This window comes from Coffea eugenioides, chromosome 10 (genome assembly GCF_003713205.1).
Source record: "Coffea eugenioides isolate CCC68of chromosome 10, Ceug_1.0, whole genome shotgun sequence".
NCBI lineage: Eukaryota > Viridiplantae > Streptophyta > Magnoliopsida > Gentianales > Rubiaceae > Coffea > Coffea eugenioides.
Genome location: NC_040044.1, coordinates 38,090,968 through 38,114,465, shown reverse-complemented (window position 1 = coordinate 38,114,465; position 23,498 = coordinate 38,090,968). Strand labels below are relative to the sequence as shown.

Below are 23,498 nucleotides of genomic sequence, written 5' to 3'. Positions count from 1 at the left end.
AATTTTTGCTCTAGAAAAATTCAGGTCATATCTGTTAGGTGCTCAAGTGATTATGTTTTCTGATCATGCAGCATTAAGGTACCTGATGACCAAGAAAGATGCAAAGCCGAGGCTCATCAGGTGGATATTGCTACTACAGAAATTTGACCTGGAGATAAGGGACAAAAAAGGCTCAGAGAATCTAGTAGCAGACCATTTAAGTCGCATACCAATTGGGGAGGATAATGAGCCATTGAAGGATGCATTCCCTGAAGAGCATTTATTTTCCTTAAAGTCTCAATTGCCTTGGTATGCTGATTTGGTAAATTATCTAGTAACGGGTAATTTTCCTGCAGGTTGGCCAAAATCGAAGAAGGATAAATTGAAGAGTGACGCCAAGTATTTCATCTGGGATGACCCGTACCTATGGAAGAGATGTGCAGATCAAGTGATGCGGAGATGTGTAAGTGAAATGGAATTTCAATCGATTTTAGTTTTTTGTCATACTTTTACCTGTGGAGGTCATTTTGGACCCAAGAGAACTGCTCATAAGGTTTTAGAAAGTGGATTTTATTGGCCTTCATTGTTTAAGGATGCCTATGTGTTTTGTAAGTCATGTGATCGCTGTCAAAGGGTAGGTAATATAGCCCGTAGAGATCATATGCCCCAAGTCCCGTTGATTTTTGTTGAAATTTTTGATGTCTGGGGTATAGATTTCATGGGGCCGTTTCCTACTTCATTTGGTTTTGTATATATTTTACTGGCAGTTGATTATGTGTCTAAATGGATGGAGGCTAGGGCCACTCGGACTAATGATTCGAGAGTAGTTGCAGATTTTATCAGGTCTAATATTTTTGTGCGATTTGGAATGCCAAGAGCTATTGTCAGTGATAGGGAAACGCACTTCTGCAACAAAACCATCGCTGCGTTATTTCGCAAGTATGGTGTTCTCCACAGGGTCTCGACGTCGTACCACCCTCAGACCAATGGTCAAGCAGAGGTGTCGAATCGGGAGATTAAGTCCATTTTAGAGAAAATGGTGCGCCCTGATAGGAAGGACTGGAGCCAAAGGTTGGAGGACGCACTCTGGGCCTATCGGACGGCATACAAGACTCCTATAGGGATGTCGCCGTACAGGTTGGTATTCGGGAAGCCGTGTCACCTTCCAGTGGAGTTCGAGCACAAGGCTTTTTGGGCGATAAAGCAATGCAATATGAATCTAGAAGAGGCCGGTGTTCAACGGAAGTTGGATTTGCAAGAATTGGAGGAGATTCGGAACGAAGCTTACGAAAATGCAGTAATTTATAAGGAGAGAAGCCGGACATTTCATGACCAGCAAATTTCAAGGAAAACATTTGAAGTTGGTCAGAAAGTCCTCCTATACCAATCAAGGCTCAAGCTATTCCCAGGTAAGCTACGTTCCCGTTGGATTGGACATTTTATTGTGACTCGCGTTTTTCCCTATGGTGCAGTTGAGATCCAGAGTGCTAAAACAGACAACAAATTTGTGGTGAATGGACACCGTCTCAAGCATTATTACGAAGGATTTTCAAGTGGAGAGGTGGAGACAATAAGTTTAGCTGCGCCACCGTGTCCGAATCAGTGACACTTTACCATGTCTAGCCACAGACATTAAAGGAAGGCGCTCATTGGGAGGCAACCCAATTGTTCCTTTTAATTGTTTGGTTGATTTCGTGTTATAGTTTAGATATGTTTTATGGGAATTCGACTGATTTTGGGTTCTGGTTTTCGTTTCTGCTGATTTGTAGGTGACATTCCCTCTTGACACGCCCACGTGATGTGGTGCAGGAAGCCCACGATTTCAGTGTGTGTTGGATCAAGGTTCAGAAAACGCGCCTGCAACTCGCGTTTCCTGAAGTCGCGTTTCCTGCACAAATCTTGCAGGAATGAAAACGCGCTTCGACTCGCGTTTTCTGAAGTCGCGTTTTCTTCACAAAACTTGCAGGAATGAAAACGCGCCTTCAACTCGCGTTTTCATTCGAGTCGCGTTTCCTTGACTTAAAAAAAAAAAAAAAATTTCCCTTTTTAACCGTAGCCATTCTTTTTCTTTCTTTCTTCTTTTCCCTTCTTTCTTCTTTCTTTTCTTTTTTTTCTTTCTTCTTCTTTCTTTCTCTTTTCCTTCTTTCTTCTCCTCTGTTTAGCTCTGTCCGCCGCCCGTGCCCATCGCCATCTCCAACTCCACCGCGCGCCACCCTTTTCCTCCTCCAGCTCCACCTCGCCCACCTCTTTGACCGGATTTCAGGGAAGTGTTGCTGTCCTCTCACCCACTTTTGTTGGTTATTTGTCACATTGAGGACAATGTGTCCTATAGGTGTGGGGGGGTCTAATGGGGTGCTAGTGTTTTTAGTTTTCTTTAGTTTTTAGTTTTATTTCTAGTTGCTCATTTTCTTTCTTTCTTCTTGGTGCTTATCTCTCCTGAAAAAAAAAACAGAAAAAGAAAAGAGAAAAAAATTGATTGGATGTTGGCTCATTGACTCTAATTCTACTTTTGCCAAGTTTTTAAAATAAGTATGTATCGGGTTGATGTGGTTGGATCCAAGATATCTCCTTGGTGAATATCGGATTGCTTGGCTCTTTTGATTTCTTTGTTAATTTTTCTAGGCGTTGGGAATGACTGTTGGCATTTTAAGGTGAACTGGTCCAATATTGACTCCAGTTCTCCATGTTTGGCAATAATGAGGCGAGTTGCCCCTATGCTTAGTTGCTAGTGTTGGTATTTCGTGTTTTTGGCTTTGTTTGGCTGTGAATAATCTGGACTGTACTCCGCTATTAGTCACTACTGAGTAACCGGGGATCTGCACCTAAAAGTGTCGATTCTCGCGTCAAAAGGTGGTACTTTCTATGAGTATGTGGTCGTATAGCGGTAGAAGCTGAGTAACCGGGCTCCTTCATCTAAAAATGTTGGAGTTCGCGTCAAAAGGCTCCGGCGGCTAGAGACTAAGTCTTCTTGTGTCAAATATTATGATTGCTTGAAAAAACGTAAAACAAAAAAAAAAAAAGAGAATAAATAATAGGAGAGCTTGCTGGTTTATGGACTTAATATGGGAACTTGTGTGAATAGTTGGATCATTAGCTGATAAATGTTGCGTGCCATTCCCTTTCCTTAGATTAGTTAATTTGGAAATTGAAGAAGTTTGTGGTTTAGAGGCTAACTGAGGGGATGCCTCTCGGATTTTAATTACTAGTGCCCGATATGTGGTTCTCTCTTGAATATCTTGGCAGTTTGGTAGATTGGGGCAATGACCATTATCAAATTTTGGTGTCTTATGCTTGAGGACAAGCATGGTTTAGGTGGGGGGGGAATTGATAGGTTGCAGTTTCAGCATTTATTTTATTATTAATTCCTCCTATTACCTGACTTGATGTGGATTAATTGCGGGATTCTACTCACTTTTAGTATTTTGCATTTATTTCAGGGAGTAGAACGAAAATACGATAACAAGTGCCAAGTTTGACAGAAAAGAAGTCCAAGCCACAGAGCTTATTCCAGGGATATTGTTGGCAAAGAAGATATGATGCCCATTTTTGTAATTTCCGCAAGAAAGGACGGACGGAGGGCTTGTCACTCCTGGTGAGCCGCCGCAATAAAAAGGAAGAAAGAGGGATCAAAAAGGGAGAGCTGTTTTCTCCTCTGAGCTTTGTCGGCTGGAGCTTAGCACAAATTGTTGACTTTTCCTTGAAGTTTTACCTTTTGTTTTTGGGACTTACGAGCTTAGTTTTGAGTCTTCCGTCTATAGCTTAGCTTGAGATTGTTGACTTTTCCTAGTTACCTTACTTCTAGCTTTTTTGTCACACGAATGCTAGCAACAATAAAGAAACTCAATTGTCACTTGCAATTGCCGTGTGCCTTATAAGTGTTCGACGAATTGCGGATTCCTAAGATGCAGACTAGGGCCGCGACTCTGGCTGAAATTTTCTGCGGGCTTAGCTCATCCAATATGAGCTAATCCCCTCATTCTAGTCAAGAAACGACGAAGGCTCTGGATTGTCTGAAAATTGTGAGATCGATTTAATTTAATCTTTCCCTTTTATTTATTGGTATTCGCATATTCCCTGATTGCTATGCTTATGGTTATTTAATTAATTGATTGTCTTGGATCCAGATAATTAATTGATTGGGTAGTGTATCGCCAATTGGGGTATTAAATCCGTAATTGTTTAATTACCTCAAAATAGTGACAACTGGCACGATTAGATTCGCGTCAGGGGGATACGCGGGCTAACTTAAAATAACCCTGGTAGTGCGTTATTTGGTTAGAATAGGGCTCCTCTAATACGTAAGGCAATTGGGGAATTAAATTCTACGGGCGTACCTAGGATTATTTCTCAATTAGAGCAGTGATTAACGGGCGTACCTTGATCACCGACACAGTAAGGAGGGGTTGACTGCCATCGCTTGTTTGGTAGTTATAACCTATTTATTGATAAATAATTGGAATTGCCTTTGATCAATTAGGTGAACCATTGCTGAAGTTATTTCTTGGCTAGATCCTTAATTATCACTTTTTTGATTTTAATATTTTGTTATTTACTTTTTAGTAGTTTCTTAGATTTTATTTGGATTTCTTTGAGTGTCACCTTCTACACAAAAACACCCCCCTTTGTCACTGTGAATTTGAAAAGAAACAATTACTCCCAGTCCCTGTGGATTCGACCCTGCTTACCACTATCTACAGAAATTATTTTTAGTTTGAGCAGGTTTTTATTATTGCACAGGTTGACGACCTGTCAGTTGGTTAAGATAACTAGTATCCAAACCTCAACCCATAATTATTTAGTCATTTACTACTAATTTAAGTTACAAGCCCCATTCCATTATACATTTTATTTTTCATAACTTATAAACTTGTATATTTAACCCTATCTTACATTCACTTTGTCAATTTCCTATCTTCGTTGCCACTAATTTCATGTATTCTACTACTCTATTTTTTCTCTTTCTTCAAAATTCCTTATCATTTCTCATAAATTCTATCCACTTCACCACTCTATTTATTTTGTTTTTAATTTTTTGAGATTACATTTTTTGTTGTAAAGCAACCGATTATCCTCAATAAAAAATGAATTAATAGATTTCAAGAAGTAGAAAAAATGAAAATAAATATTTGGAATATTTTATGTTTTAATTATCTATTATGTTTTGATTTTTTATTTTGTTGGTGGTTTTTTTAGAATTGTAGGATTAAACACTTTTATTAATTTGGACAATTATTGTATTGTTTTTTTTATTAATCTAATTTTTCTTCTACAAGTACGAGAGAGTTAGATTACCCTGTATACCCGACGTTATTCTACGGAGGTTGGGGAATGGAATATTTTGTGGTTAAGTTAGCGATAAGGTTAGGGTATGGAATATTTTGTGGTTAAGTTCAGCGAAATTGCAAATAGAGTGGTTATCCGATCCATGAACACCCCTAATTATAAGGGGGAAGCCTCCTCCTGCACCTCTTGTAACAACTTGGGTCTAAAAGCTGGACCAAGCAAATTTTGGACCGAAATCCATTGGTTCAAAATGGTTAACCAAAATTACTATGTAACTCAAGCACCTAAGTCCTTAAACCATTCTTTTCCTCTTTCTCTTACCGATGTGGGATATCTCACCTCTGCTGCATCTGTTTGTCGACCTACAGGTTAATCAGTTAACGGATAGCCAATTGAATAGGGTTGAGGTATGGAATATATTGCTAAATTGCTACTTGCGTTTAGGGTCGACATTGCAATCGAAATTGCAAATAAATTGGTTACCGGTCCATAAACACCTCTAATAACAAGGGGGATTCCTCCTGCTGCTCCTATGCTATACCTAACTACTGAATTGCGAAGTTGCGAAAAAATTTGCAATATTGACAGATGTAGAAATCTTTCCGTCCCACATTGAAAGATCGTGGGGTAGTTACTCTGGATTTAAGGTCCACAGGCGCCCGTTCTGTCATCAATTGGCTGAATGTGGTTGATGTGTGGGTCTCCCTTAAATTGTCCTTTGGGCCGTTCTTTGGTGAACTTCCTGAGCGTTAATCTAACTGTGTGTGGAGGGGGATAGGGACTTCCCGTCCCACATCGAAAGATCATGGGGTAGTTACTCTGGGTTTAAGGTCCACAGGCGCCCGTTCTGTCACTAATTGACTGAATGTGGTTGCTTTGTGGGTCCCCCTTAGATTGTTCATTGAGCCATTCTTTGGTGAACTTTCTGAGTATTAATCTAACTGTGTGTGTGATTTCTTGAACGAGAAAAAAAAGACAGATGTAGAAATCAAAACCCACAGAGTTAAATGATGATGAATCTCAGATCCTTGTACGCGTGTGGATGCTGCATAAAAGGACCCTGTACAGCATCTTCCGTGCACTAGACAAACTTGACTTAATTCCCTTTAAAATCTGATCATGGGCTGTTGACATCTGACTGAAGGCATTTGAATGCAATTGCATCTTCCAAGTCATTAAGGTTTTCTTTTCAACAACTTTTAACCGTCAAATGAAACCCCGGTCAATGGGTTGGAAAAGACTGGAGCCAATTTTGTTGAACTATCAAACGCTGTCTACTACTCTACGTCTACTATCGCCCCACTGACAAACGCGTTCCTGAGGCTGTGGGCTAGAAAAGTTCTTCATCAGATCTTTTTATTGACATATAAAACCACCTGCTGCTACATCATGCATTAGGGGGAAAACCTTCTGACTTGTTTGAACAACCATTTTTCAAAGAAAAATTACTATATTTTTCGTGAACACATTTTTAAATCACCTTTTTATTTCACATATATTAAATCACTATAGTAATTTTTCTACAAAAAAATCTAAAAAAATGCAATCCAAACTAGCGTTCAGCTTTCCCTTATTTCGCTATCTCTCATTCTCTCTACACACATATATATATATATATTATATGTCTGCTAGTTTCCTAATGATTTAAAGAAGTTAATTGTCTTATTCTAATGAAGAAATTTTTTTGTCTTATTTAATTATGTGAGGCCGATATTGAATTGTACCGGGCTCGGACAAGTTATAAAATGAACAAAATTAGTTGATGAATTTGGTTCGATAAGAGCTCAAGATCTGCATACCAACTACATAAACCAAACACAAACAGGACTTAATTTTTGTTAAAGTTTCAAATTCAACTCGAGTTTGGCTTTATTAACACAATATTCAAATGTATAAGTGAAAAATAATTAAGATACTCAAGTTCGACTCAATATTGAATTAGGCTCAAGAGATAAACAAATCAAAATTTGAACACATGATCAAATTCACAAAAATTACAAAATAAAGTGTGAACAATATAGAATTCGATTTGATTAGGCTCATTTTACACCTCTAATCATGTACACACAGTTTCTTCTTGTAATGTTTTTAGTTACCTTTACTGGAGTATATAGAAACAGAACAGCATATAACTAACATACTTATCGGACAAATTATATATATATATATATAAAAGAACCAAAAATTACCATTTCACTAAAAAAAAAAAACATCAATTCTTTATAGGTCAGTTTCTTCGACCCAACGTATTATGACGGCATTAACATTGCTTTCTCTGTCGGTCTCGACATTAACAGCAAAAAAGAAGAAGAAGAAGAAGAAGAAGAAAGCAACCAAAGAACACATTGGTTCATTAAATCTTAGTGCAATGAAATTCATCTCAAAATCACAATAATTTATGTACGCACGCATAGAATGAAATGATAAGATTTCTATAGCGGTAGGAAGAAACAATTACTAATTAATTTTCTGATCATCAAGAACTGGAAACCATCATAGTCCTGAACTCCTCAAAATCAAGCAATCCATCCGAGTTTGTATCAAAAATGTTAATCATGCTCTTACAATCCCGGCCTTCACGCTCATCCCACAATCCAAATCTTGACAAAACCTTCTGCAATTCCTCACAAGAGATGAATCCATCTCCATTTAAGTCAAACACCTTGAAAGCTTCAGCTAGATCTCCATCAAAGCTGTTTGTTTGATTGCTTCTGCCAATGTTGCTCTTGACAACAATATCATAGAAAATGAAAAACTCAATTGAATCAAGACTTGTTGTTGGTCCAACCAGTCTTTGCAGCTCCTCAAGGGTAGTGTGGAATCCAATTCTCTCTAATAGCCACTTGACTTGATCAATGCTTATTAGCCCATCGCCATTTTTATCCAGTTTTGTGAAAATCTTGTGGAGGTCATTGGCACTCAGGGATGACATGAAATCAGGAGTTATAGCAGGCGAAAAATGTTTGTGGATATTTGGATTTACAACTTTCTGCTGCCAAGAGGAATGCTTCAAATATTCTTGTTGCTCAAGATGATGAATGCTTGAATGTCCAAACGGTATTTATCTGTAGTCTAAGGTTGAACATTGAAGCCAAGTCCAAGCGTGCGTTCTAGGCCATTAAAGTAGCTACAATTGTATGAAAGACAGATTCAAGCGTCGAGAAATTGAGGGTCAGGTGCCAGTGAAATTGAAAGGAAGGTCTGTAACGCTGAAAAGAAAGTGCAAAGAAATGAGAAGGAAATTTACCATCCTAGATAGGAGATAAAAAGAAAAGATATTGTTGACAATTATTTTGGCCTTTTTGTCAACAAAAGGAGGAACACGTCCTTGATTTCAAACAATCTTTTCCCACTCTTTATTTAGAAGCTGATCAGCTAACCAATGAGAGACTCATTTCCATTAATCAAACATAAAATGGGGACTCGTTAACATATGAAGATATATTGACTAAAGATGTTAAATAGCTGGATTGAAGTCCTTTTTCTCTCAAGCCCTCAAATGAAAAGTTGTATGCATATCTTAGCAATTTAATTAATAGCATTGGGTTATATTATAGGTCCGATGAAAAACGTAGGAGCAAGAGATGGTTGTAGTTATGCTTTAAATGGACTCACTGTATTGATCATGTCATTATCAGTAAAACAATAAGAACTTAATTAACAAGAATTTGTGTGGAAGTTTCCACGTGTTTATCACCATATTGGCAGCCAAACCATGACAAGGAGATTAGTTAAATGTGTGATTGATTACCTCAAACTTGGACGACTTGTGATACACGTTGATGGATACAAGAAACAACTCACCAAGTACCCCTTGCCCTTGGCCTTGGTAATATATCAAGGCAAAGGTCGTTCGCCACGTTCCTCAGGCACTACTGCTCTAGGGTCGTAAACCAATTGAATCCTAATGCCACAAGCTAGGCTGCATTTGACTTTTTAATATCGAGCTAGAATTCATCAATTTAAGTTCATCTAACTCCATTTGATGTTGCCCATGAAGACCATAAAAAACAAAAATCGATTTGATGTTGTATTGGCAAGGCTCGACGTCAGCTTGAAAGCTTGGTTTAGTTCTTGACATAAATAGATCTGACTTTGGTTTAATTCTTAACATATATAGATCTGACTTATAAATCCAAAATGACCTACATGTAACAAATGTTATGTCAACTACATGCTTCTTTTTATGTTAAATAAAATAAGAGTAAATCTTATATACACTAACAGTGTATATACTATATCACGGTTAAATGAACGACACATATACAAAATTTATGCTTCAAATTCAAATTCAAATTATGTGTTATGCATCAATAGGTGAAGATACATACACTGTTAACGTATAAAAGATTAATTTATAAAATAACCATATGCTTTCAATCCTAGTGCACGATCTTTCAAGATGATATGTATAAGTTCAAGTTTGATTTAATAAGTCATTAACAATATCTATGGATTAAATTTGATTAATACTCATTGGCATTTGAAATCAAATGAAGCCCCCTAAAAAATAGATTCCGAATTATTAGTTGCGAGCTCGATTTATTCACAGCTCAAGCGTTCATGCCTAAGTCTCATGCTCAAAGTTGTATCACTTAAATTTGGTGTAAGATACTCATCGAACTCTATATAATGAGATGAACAATTTTGCACATTTTCGGTTAAGAAGAACTGCAATGATAAGAGGCTCATATTCCTTTTAGGTAGTTCTACTATTTGCAGGATGTATGGTGAATTCCATCAAATATTTTCCAAGAAAGTGTAATCAAAGACTACTTGGCATTTATATATCCATTAGGTCAGTACCCATGTCATGCCTGGCTGTATCCAAGGACCATCCTGGATACGTCCCGCTTATAACTTATTGACGGGTTTACAACTTATCAGACGTCGATTTTGCTATTTTTTTTAATGAGCCTATTGGAGAGGAGGGTATATTCCCCCCGAATTTTCTTCTTCTTGTTTTTTTTTGTTTTGTTTTTTTTTTTGTTTTAAACAAAGGGTCTCTATCTCATTTTTTTCATCTACAATTTAGAATTTGAAGTATTTGAATCTGACACGTAGTCAAGTTAACATCTTTTATGGATTCAACTACAATGGCTGAACCTCCACTTTCTTACATGCCTAACTATAGTTTGGATTTTAGTAGCATAACATACACCATAACTACTTGGAAAGTTAGTACAAAACTCTCTCAATTATTATTTTTCTATTAGTTTAATTTCAGAAATTTATGTGGACATTTAAAAAAAAAAAAAAGTGGTAGAGATGCCTAATTTAAGGATAAGAAGAAGATAATCCACTAGGCCTTTGGCCCGGTGGTCACCACCAAAGGCTTAAGTTTTGGTGGTGTGGGAGGTCAAGAGTTTAACCCTATATGTGGCGGCCTTAATTGGATTTTTTCGATGGAGTCTATACTCACATCGAGTCCCTCTTTCCTATCCCCTAGATTAGGTTATATTAAACTATAGAAATCCTATCGTTGCGACAAAAAAAAAATTAAGGATAAGAAGATCGAATAAAAATAGGCTTGTAAGAATTAGTCATTAAAGATGGTTCATAACTTTCAAAATCACATACTAGTGTCTTTGTAACTTTCCCATTTCCCTTACAATTATTTTTTGGTAAAATAATGATGTGCATTGAATTAAATAGAGCTAGTTACAATCATCAGAAGAAATCAAACTCCTCTAATTAATATCCTCTAAACAAGTAGCTTTAAGAAAATGGGGAATCTGTTGAACAAGACAAAATTCCTATCAAATTCTAGTTCCCTGTCAAATTGAATTTCCTTGTAGTTTACAGTTTCCTAGTTAAACAATAGCGTGAAAGGTCAACCTTGAGATTTACCAATGTATTCCTTTTTACCAATGTATTCCATGGAAGCTACTTTTATCTTTCTATCTCTTGTGTCAGGTACCTTCAGCAGTGACATGATGACATGGTGGCTTCCATTAATGCACAATGGGAATACCTTTGTGCTGGGCAGCCCTTTGACCGCGCCTACCATAGGCACACGGTTTCCGTTTGACACGTGTTCAGAAGATTGTCAATGTGGACCATGCGAGGCAAAATGCACACAGTTCCTGCCATCAATGTTTTAAAAATCGGACCGTTAATTGAACCGATGAAATAAAAGAATCGAGGTTTAATCGGTCGGATCGGTTCAACTCCGATTCAATGATTTTTTTAAAAAATAATTTATATAAATATATATACGCACAAAATAAGACATGTAATAGGCTAATTTAATACTTTATATGATGAAAAGTTTACTATTTTTAATAATTTGGATTTTTAAAAATAAATTTTTTAAATTATAAGTTAAAACAAATAAATTTCATCTCAATTTCAATTATATCTAAATCCAACCCAAAAATATCACAATATTTTGAAATTATACAAAATTCACGTCTATGAGAATTTAGATATTGTGAACTTAAATTTTAATTTACGTTTTGGGATTTAGAAATTGCAATTTAAAAAAGGAAGTTTGGAGTTCGAAGGAAGTCAAGAGAATCGAAAATAGAAATGTAAACTTGATAAGAAACAAAAAATGAGGTAAAAGTGAGTGGTTGTAGCATTAAATAATTTGGGTTAAAGAAAAATAATTTTTTTTAACTTTTTTCAATTTAATGGACAAAAACAAAATTAAAAGATGGAAGAAAATATCAATAAATTAAAAATAAATAGGTTTGATTAAAAAGGGAGTGACAAAAGAAAAGAGGATAGAGAGAGAGAGAGAGAGTTGAAGATTAAAAAGCAAGAGTTATGAAAGGATGAGATTTTGTAAGAAAAATGGAAAAAAAAAATATGAGTGTTTGTTTTATATAAATAAGTTATCAAAAAAAACTAATAGGATGTGATGGTGCAATGGTTAATACATTGGTCTTCTATTACAAAGGTCTTGAGTTTGAATCTTGATAACTGCATTTTGCAAAACTTTTTTTTTTTTAAAAAAGGGGAAAGTTGAAAACTGGAAACCATCGGTTCAATCCAGTTCAGCGGTTTTCACGGTTCGACCGTTTTTTGATCAATTTTCTGACAAAGTCAACTATGACATAGAACCGAACCGGTGACATGGCCGGTTTGCGGTTCAACCGGTCGAACCCGGCCGGTCCGGTATGGTTTTCAAAACATTGCCTACCATTGCCTTAACTTGTATCTCTCTATATACATAAATTGTTTCACAATTAAAATTAAACAGTATTTAAATGAAGGTCAAAAACAGGGTTAACAATTCATCTGAGTAACTTGCGAATTTGGATTGACCTACTTAGTTCACACTTAACTCTACTGCTTTGTGGTTGGGGCAGTAATTGATCTGAAAAAATTAAATAAAATACAAAAAAAATCAAATTTTTACCGCCGACGAAGAACATTTTTACCGACAACTTGTAAATGCAAATGGTTATTTGTGCGTATCAACCAAAATTCGGCTGCCAAAATAAATCAACAGTACGAATTCCAATGTAAGTTTTATAAATGTTTGTTTTTTCCTTTTTACCCTTTCACCCCTTCCAACACCTAATTGCTAAACATAACATTTAAGTTCCAAACCTGACAATAATAACGAAAACCCTATAACTCAAAATTTAGTATAACATTACTTGTCATTATTTATTACAATTTAATAATGCAAATAAAGCTAAATAATAACACCCCAATAATGTATTACAATTACTATCAACCATATTTAAATTAAGTATACAATTTATCAAACCACAGTATTACATTCTTTTGACTTTTAATTATTAGACAGCATAAAATGAAGTACAGGATATGTAATTAAGGTAAATATAGTACATACATTACAAATTTGTTGTCATAAAAAAAACTACCACATGTGCAAATCTATATGATTTGCACATATAACCACTAAACATGTTTAATGTAATTAAAAAAATTCATAAATAGTCCATTTATTGATTTTTATATATAAATCTCAATTACTAATCAGTTCCCTTCCATATACATTTCAATTAAGTGCGGCAAAATACATACTTATTGCCGCACCATACCAAACTATCATCAAATATTTACATTTTATGACCTATTAGATAAATGGTGATAAAAATGGCCTATTTATCACAATAATTAAGCAATCATGGTAAAAACTAATATAATTATCACGGTATGTTACTATGACAGAAGAAAGTGAAGTACAGATTGTGACAGCCCCACCTTCCCCTAAGGCGAACCAGAGGGGTTAGCGGACTGCCTGCCCAACTCTCGCCAGAACTAACGGTGCAGTTTAGAGCGATCTATTGCGTTCCGGAACTTATAACGAGCGTAAACAAGTCAAAATGGCAAAATATCCCAAAATAAAAAAAAAATGAAAATCTGGAGTCGGTCATGAATAGTAACCGACCCGTCAGCCCCAACCAAACATCAAAGATACATATACAACATCAAATACAGCGTTTACAAGCCAAAATGACATATGAAAGTCACTCAAAAGTTAATACATGTACGGTTGCCAAAATAAAAGTGAAAACTGCCCCAAAGGCACATTTAGGGTTTAAATTCATAAACTATACAAAAAAAGATATTCATCTAGTTCATTCGGCAACCAATTATCAAAAGTCATTCCAAAAGCAGTCAGATTCCTGTAAGGAAAACAAAAGGAACGGGGTGAGCTAATTGCCCAGTGAGAATACTATCACTCAAGCATCCAAGTACATATAAGCATCAAACTTTTCATTCAATACATTAAAAGTAAGCAAAGGCACACATCACATGTGGTGATAAAAGGATACAGGTGGCTCTCAAGAGCCCTTTTTCCCTCATTTGCATTTCTTGATCAAACGTCATTGACTCTCCGTCAATTCAAAAGTGACCAACCGTAGACTCCACTTTACTTCCATTCCTTCCACCTAACATCCCACTTTACCGGGCTCGAACTCCAAACACTTGCACTTTGGTATTACTCGAGTAAACCGGAATCGAGAGTCTCGCATACTACAAGATCCCATATAACACTTCCCCAAGGCACATCAATTGGCACGACCAAGCCCTCGCCGGCTCGATTTAATCAACTACCAATGGGGTTGAGCTCAAAAATAACAATTGTAGTCGTTGGATACTCGTCCAAATAACACCAAGCCATGTACTTTCATTTCAAGTAACACTTTGTGTAACATTCCAATCACATGATAACAATGATATAAGGCATATAAGTGAAAGTGATAAAGTACACTTTCACTTCAAGCAATTAACATTCAAAGCACCAAGTTCAAGTATCAAAGCCATATATTAACACACACAAGTGAGTAGTACACTCACCAAGTTAGCAAATGAGGTTTCATGCACTTTCGTCAAAAGAACGTCGTGCACCACCGTCACGCCCTAAAACATGTAAACAAGTACAATGAGACTCGATAACGAGTCATAACCCAATGCCAAATACGATCCCAATAGGGTTCCATAAGTATATACAAACATTAGAGGAAACCAGAAAATCCGGAAATGCAATTAGCTTTGGCCCAGAAAAAAACAGTTTTTGACCCCATTTTCCGGTAATGGCACCAAATGCACTACGATTACCGGATGAAGGTGTAAGATACACCGTTTTGAAGCTAAAAGATAGGGCTACAACATTACAGAAGGTCACTCAACCCAGTTTTGAGTGCAACCATGTCAAAAATGCAAGATACTACACCAAAAACGTAAAACAGATTCACAAAACGCATTCTGGTGTAAACATCATAACTCAGCCTACTTAAGTCCAAATCCAGAAATTCCAATGCCTGCTGAAATCTAAGAAACAGGGATACATTTCATCAGAAGACCTCAACAACCAATTCTGAAGCAATTCCAGCCAAAACAACCAATTACAGGCGCAATTCTTACATTCGGATAAAACCAGAACAGCAAGGGTAATTTTGACTTTTCTCATTCTACGCTACTCCGATTGACCTGAAATTTTGTAGGCACCTCTAAAATGTCATTCCCTAAAACTTTCATGTTTTAAGCCAAGGCCAATTCGGCCTCTAACTAGGAGCTATAAATTCGGGCAGAATGTTCCCTAACCAAACCCTAACTTTCCAAAATTTCTTCCAATTCAACAATTGTTTGCAATTAACCACTTTTTCCACCTCCTAGAGTCATTATATACCATTTCCAATCATCATTGATACCCACACAATCATGTTCATATTAAAACAGAAAAATTCCCAAAAATAATAAAACTTCATCACTTCAACCACAAATCAAGAAATAATCCATAAACTTGCATCTCATACTACCACTAATCATGATTTAAGCATCAATAAAGGGAGGAGGGTGGTTCTTCACAACTCACCTAAGGAACAAGAGAGAGAGGGCAATTGACCACCTTAGCTTTCCAAATAATTCCACACAACAATTCACCAACATTTCCTTAAGTGGTTTTATGGAGCAAAATCAAGGTTGGATGGTTGAGTAAGTTGATTGAAGCAAGATTGAAGCCAAAATCTTGAAGAGTTTTCTTTCTTTTGTTGCTCAAGGAGCTCGGCCAAGATGAAGAGAAAATGGTGAATTTTTGGTTAGTTTTTTGATTTATTTGGTCAATGGTAAGAAAAGGAATAGTAGTCTTACTTAAGGACCAATCCAATGGTGACACTTGTCACCTCCATTAATGCAAGTCTATCACTTTGTTTCCTCTCACACCAATCCAAATTGCAATCTCTACTTATCTCTTAACACCCGGTAAATTAACTCCAGTATCCAAAACTTAACCTAGTTGGCCGAATTTTTCCGAACTTTTCGCACTAGTGGGTCCCACGTCCGGTATACGCTCTTAATTTCTCAAAATCTATTTGATACTAAAAAAATCATCTAAAAACTATATCTGCTCCTTAAAATTATCTAGAAATTTTCCTACTCACGAAAATGCAGAAAACAAGCCATGAAAAATAATAAAACCTAGAAAATGGAAAAATTTACGGGTTCTCACACAAATTCTTTTATTACCACAAATGCCAATACCTCGGTATTAACGTCACATATTCAGTGTTGATGCAAATGAAAAGGCATTAATGATATTTCGATGTTTTCAATTCAGTTACAAAATTGGTTTGAATGAAGAACTGACAATTGAAAGCTCAATCGGATGTTTAGGCTGAACATTTGGGTACTAAATATACGTATTATATAAATGTGTGAATCGTTTTCTATTTTAATTTGACGCCCAACCAGTACATTCACCTCCCGTTTTTTGTTCTTCCAACTTCTTTTCCACCACACGTGGCAAATTTGAAATTATTTTGTGTTCTAAATTCGGAACGTTCTTCACACACAATTACATTTACAGGGAGTTGTGGCATATTTCCATTCCTTACAGGTTAATTTGCAAATGCTGTGTACTTCTGATTCAATCCTGCAATTATCCCTTCCTCTACTATCTTAAGCGGTCAACAACGTACAGTATTCCTTGGGAATTGGATGATCCACATCCGAACACGGTATTTTGGTTCCATTTGTCCACGCGCGTTTGCAAATAGACAAAACGTCTCCGTTACCATAAAGGGCATATGGACCACATCTCATACTTTGCAGGGCTACTTACGGTAGGAACGGTCAACACCCTTCCTACCATAAAGGTTTTCGTCAAATTCACCAAAAACACTGCAAAATCTGTCTGTAAAAGATGGTCACCGGTAGGGGTCGCAAAATTATCTACTAATTCGAAAATTCATTATATCCAATCGGATTCAACCCGAAATTTAGGATGTCCGATTTATATTATTTGATCGGGTCAAAAAGGGTCGAGTATCCTCTAAAATGCGGTGCGGATTAGGGTCACATAATTAAAAATCCGCGGGTACCCGACCCTCTCCACATATTTTTATTTTTTATTTTTTATTTTTGTACACATCTTATAAAATAATAATTTAGAATTAAATAAGTAATTTCATTGAACAAATTGCATTACAAATATAAGAGACTATAGTTTATATACAAGATTCATTTGTAGATATCATGAACTTATGTTTTATAGAAAATAATTTAATTAGTGTGGAACATATATTTTAAAAAAGTGCGCTACTTGTTTCAAACTTTATTGATTTTGAATTCTTTTAATTTTTTTCATTTATCATGTATTCTCGTCGCATGCTTGTTTTTTGGTAGGAGACTTTTTTTGAAAAAAAAATCTTTATTAAATCTTAGATGAATGTGTAAAATATAAAATTAAATTATTATAAATCTTTTTTTTTCAAAAAAATTAAATAATAAGTAGGGCGGGACGGGTACCTACTGACATTGGGTCGGGTCAACGGGATGATATAATTAGTCATAGGTTTTAACATTTGCAATAACAACAATTATAAGTTGAATACAAATTTTGTGATGGAGTTGTACAAATTTTTCAAGTTTTGGCAATATGATGAATGTTTTTATTTTTGTGTCATAAAAATAATGAATAATATTATAATACTAATATTTATACTTGAAATAAATTAAAGAAACAAAAACTTTGTCATAAATTGAACGGGAAGGAGTGATTTAATGAAATCCAAATTTTGTTCAAATGAAAGGAAAAAAAAAAGAAGCGGTAGAATGGATTCGATGCGCGGTAGAATGGATTCCACGCGTGTGGGACTCTCCATGTCCATTATGCCTAGCATGGTCCACATTGACAATCTTTCGGACACGTGTCAAACAGGAACCGTGTGCATATGGTACGCACGGTCAAAGGGGTGCCTACCATAAAGGTATCCCAAACAAAGGGTGCTTTCGTGTGGTCATTTTGGCAGACTTTTTTAGAGCGTGTTTGGAGAGGTCGCAACTTAATACAAAGTCTACGCTCTTTCTTTATGGACTAAGCAATGCGATCATGAATAGAAGCTTTTCAAGCATGTCATTTTTGCCCCTTTCGCGGTCCGTTTAAATTTATTTGGTCCCTATTTCTCCAATTCCTACTTCTTTTCTTTTTCCTAAGGGCAAGTTATACTTGACTTCGTTGACAAAAACATATTGGAATCACCACAACCGACTTTGACTTAACTAGAAACTTTGATTTAAGGGCATCTGGAAGCTGTTAGACTCAGACCGGATCGATCGATTTGATCAGTCCGACAAGAACCGATATTCTTCTCGAGTTGGTTAGTAGTACGAAATCGTTTTGGTCAAAAATCAGTCAAATTTATCAGAAATAGACCAAAACAGTTGCCCAATTCGACTGTTTCATCCGGTTATCAGACTTTTCTTTCTTGTTTTTTTCAAATATAATTTGAGTTATGTAAATTATAAAATTTTTATTTATTAATAGGAATAAAAAACGCCATCTACCTAGTGTAAATGCCAAAATCACTCACATTTGTAAACGATCTCTAAATCAAGGAATTTTCATCCATATTATCTTATCAATTTATCATTGGTGATTCCAAATTGCATTACAAAGCCATATTCTCAATAAAAGGACATACTTTAGACATGAATTCACATTTTTATATACAATTTTTAGATGTATACTTGATTGCAAATCTAATATTTTTGGAACATTTTGTATGGTTGGCTGAAATATAACTAAGAATTTAATTTCAATATTTTTATAATTTATAAAAATATAAAATAATTATGACATCATGCTGATATCAACAACCTTTTTAGAACGGTCCGACTAATTTGACCAGTTTATCCCTAATCTAGTAGTTTAATCGAGTCGCTATCCAGTTCGAGTTTAACAACGTTATTTGGGAGCAGGGGAAGATTGAGTATGTCTGCCCAAGTTTTACTCACATTAAAAAGATACAAAAATGGTCACACATAACTTAAGGGTGTTGATTTAAGTATGATACAACTTGTTCACCTTTATGGAATTAAAAAAAAAAGTTGTTAACTGAAAGGGCTTTTAAATTTCCTTGCATATTTAGGAGAGCACTTAGATAGATAAATTGATAATTGTGAATACAAAGATGATTGAAAGGTGATTGAAACTTAGTATCAAGTTCTTTATTGCTTTCCCATACGTAAAAAATAAAGTTTATGAGCAGAAAATGTTTTTGAATTTTCTTGCATATTTAGAAGAGAATTCAAAATGAATAAGCAAGCAAATGAGTGTAGGGACGGATGAAATGTTTTTTTTTTTAAAGAGCGTGAATAATTAGATAAAGAGCAATTGATGCTTGAAATCAAGAATTATTCCTTGGTTTTGTTTATAATGCTCTCTTTTTTTTTTCTTTTGCTTTTTGTTTAAAATGCTTCTTCCTTCTTTTCTACCTTAAATTAAAGCCTTTATTGTAAGAGCTTCAATCGGGACTCATTCGATATTACATTCTTAACAGTTGATTACCCCAACTTACCACTTTTTCTTCGTTTTGGGGCAACCTAAAGTTATGAATTATTAGTATATTGCACCTCAAACTTTTATTTTGAGTAATTTGCGCCCTAATCTTATTAATTCATCCAAACTAGTAACATCTTTTCCACTACTAATGAAGGATGTATTGCTAATTTTTGTTTGAACAAATTGCATCTTAGAATTATCAATTCACCCCAAATTAGTATATATAGCCCATACTACTATTTTGAACCCTTCTTTAGCTTTTAATTTTGGAAAATCAGTTATGCAATATTTTCAACTATTCTAGACTTATCAAGTGTATTCAAATTCAATAAGACAGATATATAAGGAAAGAAGCGAAAAAGAACTGCGGGCTAGTTTGGATTTTCTACATTCATCTGCTTTAGTACAATTAGGGCTGTCAACGGGCCGGGTTCGGGCCGGAATTCATTATTCCAGGCCCGGACCCGAATTACTATACCGGACCCGGATCCGACCCGTTTACCCGACGGGTCTTTTATTCTATGTTCCGGATCCGGGTCGGGTCTACCCGAACAAATTTAGCAAAATTTATAATTTCTAATAAAAATGAGAAAAAAATATATTTGTAAACTAATTTCTAACTAATACAAAGAAAAAACCAAATAAGAAAAGAAATCAAATTGACTTTATTCAAATAGATCACCCTAATCAAATTATATTGATAAATATATATATTTTAAATTATTAATTCATTTATATCCGAATCCGGGTCTAATACGGGCCGGAATACTATATTCCGTATCCGACCCGTTTTTTTTGTTTGACAAAACGGATCCGGATCTGAATCCAAAAAATGGAATTAAATCCCTACCCATACCCGCAATAATGTCACGGATCCGGTCCGGATCCGGGTCTAGACCCGACCCGTTGACAGGCCTAAGTACAATGAACAAAAAATGTTTTTTTTTTAAAAAAAAAAAGAATAAAAGGGACATACATTTCTAAAATACTTATCAAAAAATTGTTCTCTTTACAGAAGTGATGGACTCAAATTGATAATAAATCATAAATCCACATGACAAACATCTTTTTCATGCCCAACATCTTTTTCAACTTGACAAAAGTCGCCATCTTCAATGCCTTGGTGAAAATGCCAGCCAGTTGCTCTTCAATTATACAATAATCAATTTTAATCTCCCTCTCTCGAACCAATTCACATATGAAGTGATATTTAATATCAACATATTTACTACGCCTATGAAGTACTGGATTCTTGAATAACTCAATCGCTAACTTACTATCACAATATATTTTCATAGGATCAATCTGCTTGTGTTGCAAAACACCAAGCATGCGACGTAATCACAAAGCATGAGTAGTACTATTAGCCGCTGTAATATACTCCTCTTGCAATCACATGTTACTTCTTAGAACTCCAAGAAAACACATCAGAACCAATAAAAAATGCATACCCTGAAGTATTCTTTTTCTCTACTATATCACTTGCCCAATCACTATCTATGTAGCCAAACAATTCAATTGGATCATTTCTTGAATAAAAAATGTCATCACTGCAAGTACCTTCAATATGTCTCAAATTTCTCTTGGTTGCCTGCAAATATGACTGACATGTATTTTTCATGAACTTGCTAATGAAATAAATAGCAAAATTGATATCTGGTCTCGTAGATGTCAAATACCTCAAATTTCCTACAAAACTTTTAAAGTAGGTAGGATTTACATATCCACCAGCACTCTCCTTGGTTAACCTCAATTTTTCTTCAATTGGTGTCATAATCGATTTCGTTGTATCTATCTTGAATTTTTTTAAAATGTTATCTGCACATTTCTTTTGAGATATAAAAATTTCACTGTCAGACTGAAAGATTTCAATTTCCAAAAAATATGACACGAGTCACATATCTATCATCTCAAACTATTTAATCATGACCTCTCAGAACTCTACAACCATCTCCAGATTATTTTTTGTATAAATTAAATCATCTATATACAAGCACACAATAAAAATATCACCACGAGCAGAAAATTTAATATATAAAGTGTACTTATATGGACACTTCTGAAAATCATGAGTTAGAAAATAGGAATCAATTCTGGTACATCACGTTCTCGGGATTTGTTTCAATCCATATAAAATTCTCTTCAATCTATACACCTTATTTTCTTGATCTCTCTGACAAATCTTGCAGGCTACTTCATATATACTTTTTCATTCAGAACTCCATTCAAGAAAGCTGATTTTACATCCATTTGATAAATTTTTCAGTTATTTTGAGCAGTTAGAGAAATTGTCATATGGACTATGTCAAACCTAACAACAGGTGCAAACACTTCAAAATAGCCAATCCCAAATTTCTGCTTGTATTCTTTCACCACTAATCTCGCCTTTTATCTATCAATTTTTTCCTTGGGCTTAAATTTTGTCTTGTATAACCACTTTACTTTAATGACTTTTTACCGGTTAGAAGAAATGTAAACTCCCAAGTGTCATTCTTCTCTATCGCATGAATTTTTTCCTCTTTCACCCAACAATCATCATGGGCTGCCTCCTCATACACAATTGGATCATAATTTGCAAACAAAACAAAATTAATAATATTTTCATCAGAAGGAACATCATCGGGTGTAATAACATAATCTTATAGACTAATTAACAACTATCGCTAATGCTGTGAACGTCTAATTAACTCAGTCTTAGACCCTAAGCAATTGGTGATGGTTGAACATCATCATTAGAATCCTCTTGTTGATTATTTAGAGTCACCTATGCTGTTTTAGGATCTCTAGTAGATTAGTTTCAAATACTTTTTTTGTCAAAAGTCATATCTTTATTCACTATCACCTTCTTTGTCATAGAATTATACAACTAGTAAATTCAAGAGATTTCACTATAATCAATAAAAACACATTTCTTCTCTTTGTCATCAAGTTTCTTTCTTAATTGATTAGGAATATGGGAATAGATAATACATCCAAAAACATTGATAAGACCAATAAATAGTCTTCTACCACTCCAAATTTCTTCAGGAGTTTTTTTGAAAACATTTCTGGTAGGATACCTGTTTAATAAATAAATTGCATAAGAAACTGCCTCTATTCAAAAAGATTTTGGCATATTTTTCAACTTCAACATATACCTCATCATTCATATCCAAAATTTTTTTATTCTTTCTTTCTGCCACTTTATTTTGTTGGGGAGTGTACTTGGTAGACAACTGATGCTGTATCCCATTTTTTTCAAGAAAATCATCACACATCAAATATTCCTAACCCTTATCTATTCTTAAAATTTTAATATGAAACTCGCTTTGCCTCTCAACAAATGTCTTAAAACTTTTAAAAGTGTTACAGGCATCAGATTTTTGTCTCAAAAAATACTCTCAAGTTTTTCTATTAAAATCATCAATAAAGGTAATAAAATACCTGTAACCACCATTAGAAGGAACATCTACAGTGCATAAATCTGAATGAATAATTTCTAATGATCTTTTGACCCTTCATGATTTGTCAGTTTGAAAAACATCCCTATGTTGTTTTCTTAAAACACATATATCACAGACTCTACCAGAATTTTTAATATTAGGCAACCCACCAATTATTCTTTTACTGGCTAAAAATCTTAAACTATCAAAATTTAAATGACCAAATCACATATGCTAAACCAATTACTGTTATCTATCACCGTACTCAAACAGAAAAAATTGGCAGAACTTAAATTCAGTGAAAATAAGCGATTTGAAATCATTGGTACACTAGGGTTCCGTTTGATAAAACTGAATCTGAATTCTGAAGTCTGAATTCTGAAATGTGAATACTGAAACAATTAATTTGTTGAATTTTAAGCACTGAAAAGAAATATATGAATGTCTGAATTTTAATGTTAAACCTATTTATACTGTTTGATAAACATTTATAATTGAATGCTTAATAAGTTAAATTTGACAAATTTGCCCTTATATCTTTTTAT

At 34.9% G+C, this 23,498-nt stretch overlaps 1 protein-coding gene across 1 annotated transcript; it reads right to left on the bottom strand.

The window, feature by feature from the left end:
- Positions 1-7,590: 7,590 nt before the first annotated feature.
- LOC113749954 (probable calcium-binding protein CML44) lies at positions 7,591-8,383 on the bottom strand. Its single transcript, XM_027293843.1, has one exon. It carries the CDS (start codon positions 8,192-8,194, stop codon positions 7,739-7,741), a length of 456 nt encoding a protein of 151 aa, XP_027149644.1. The 5' UTR covers positions 8,195-8,383; the 3' UTR covers positions 7,591-7,738.
- Positions 8,384-23,498: the final 15,115 nt, after the last annotated feature.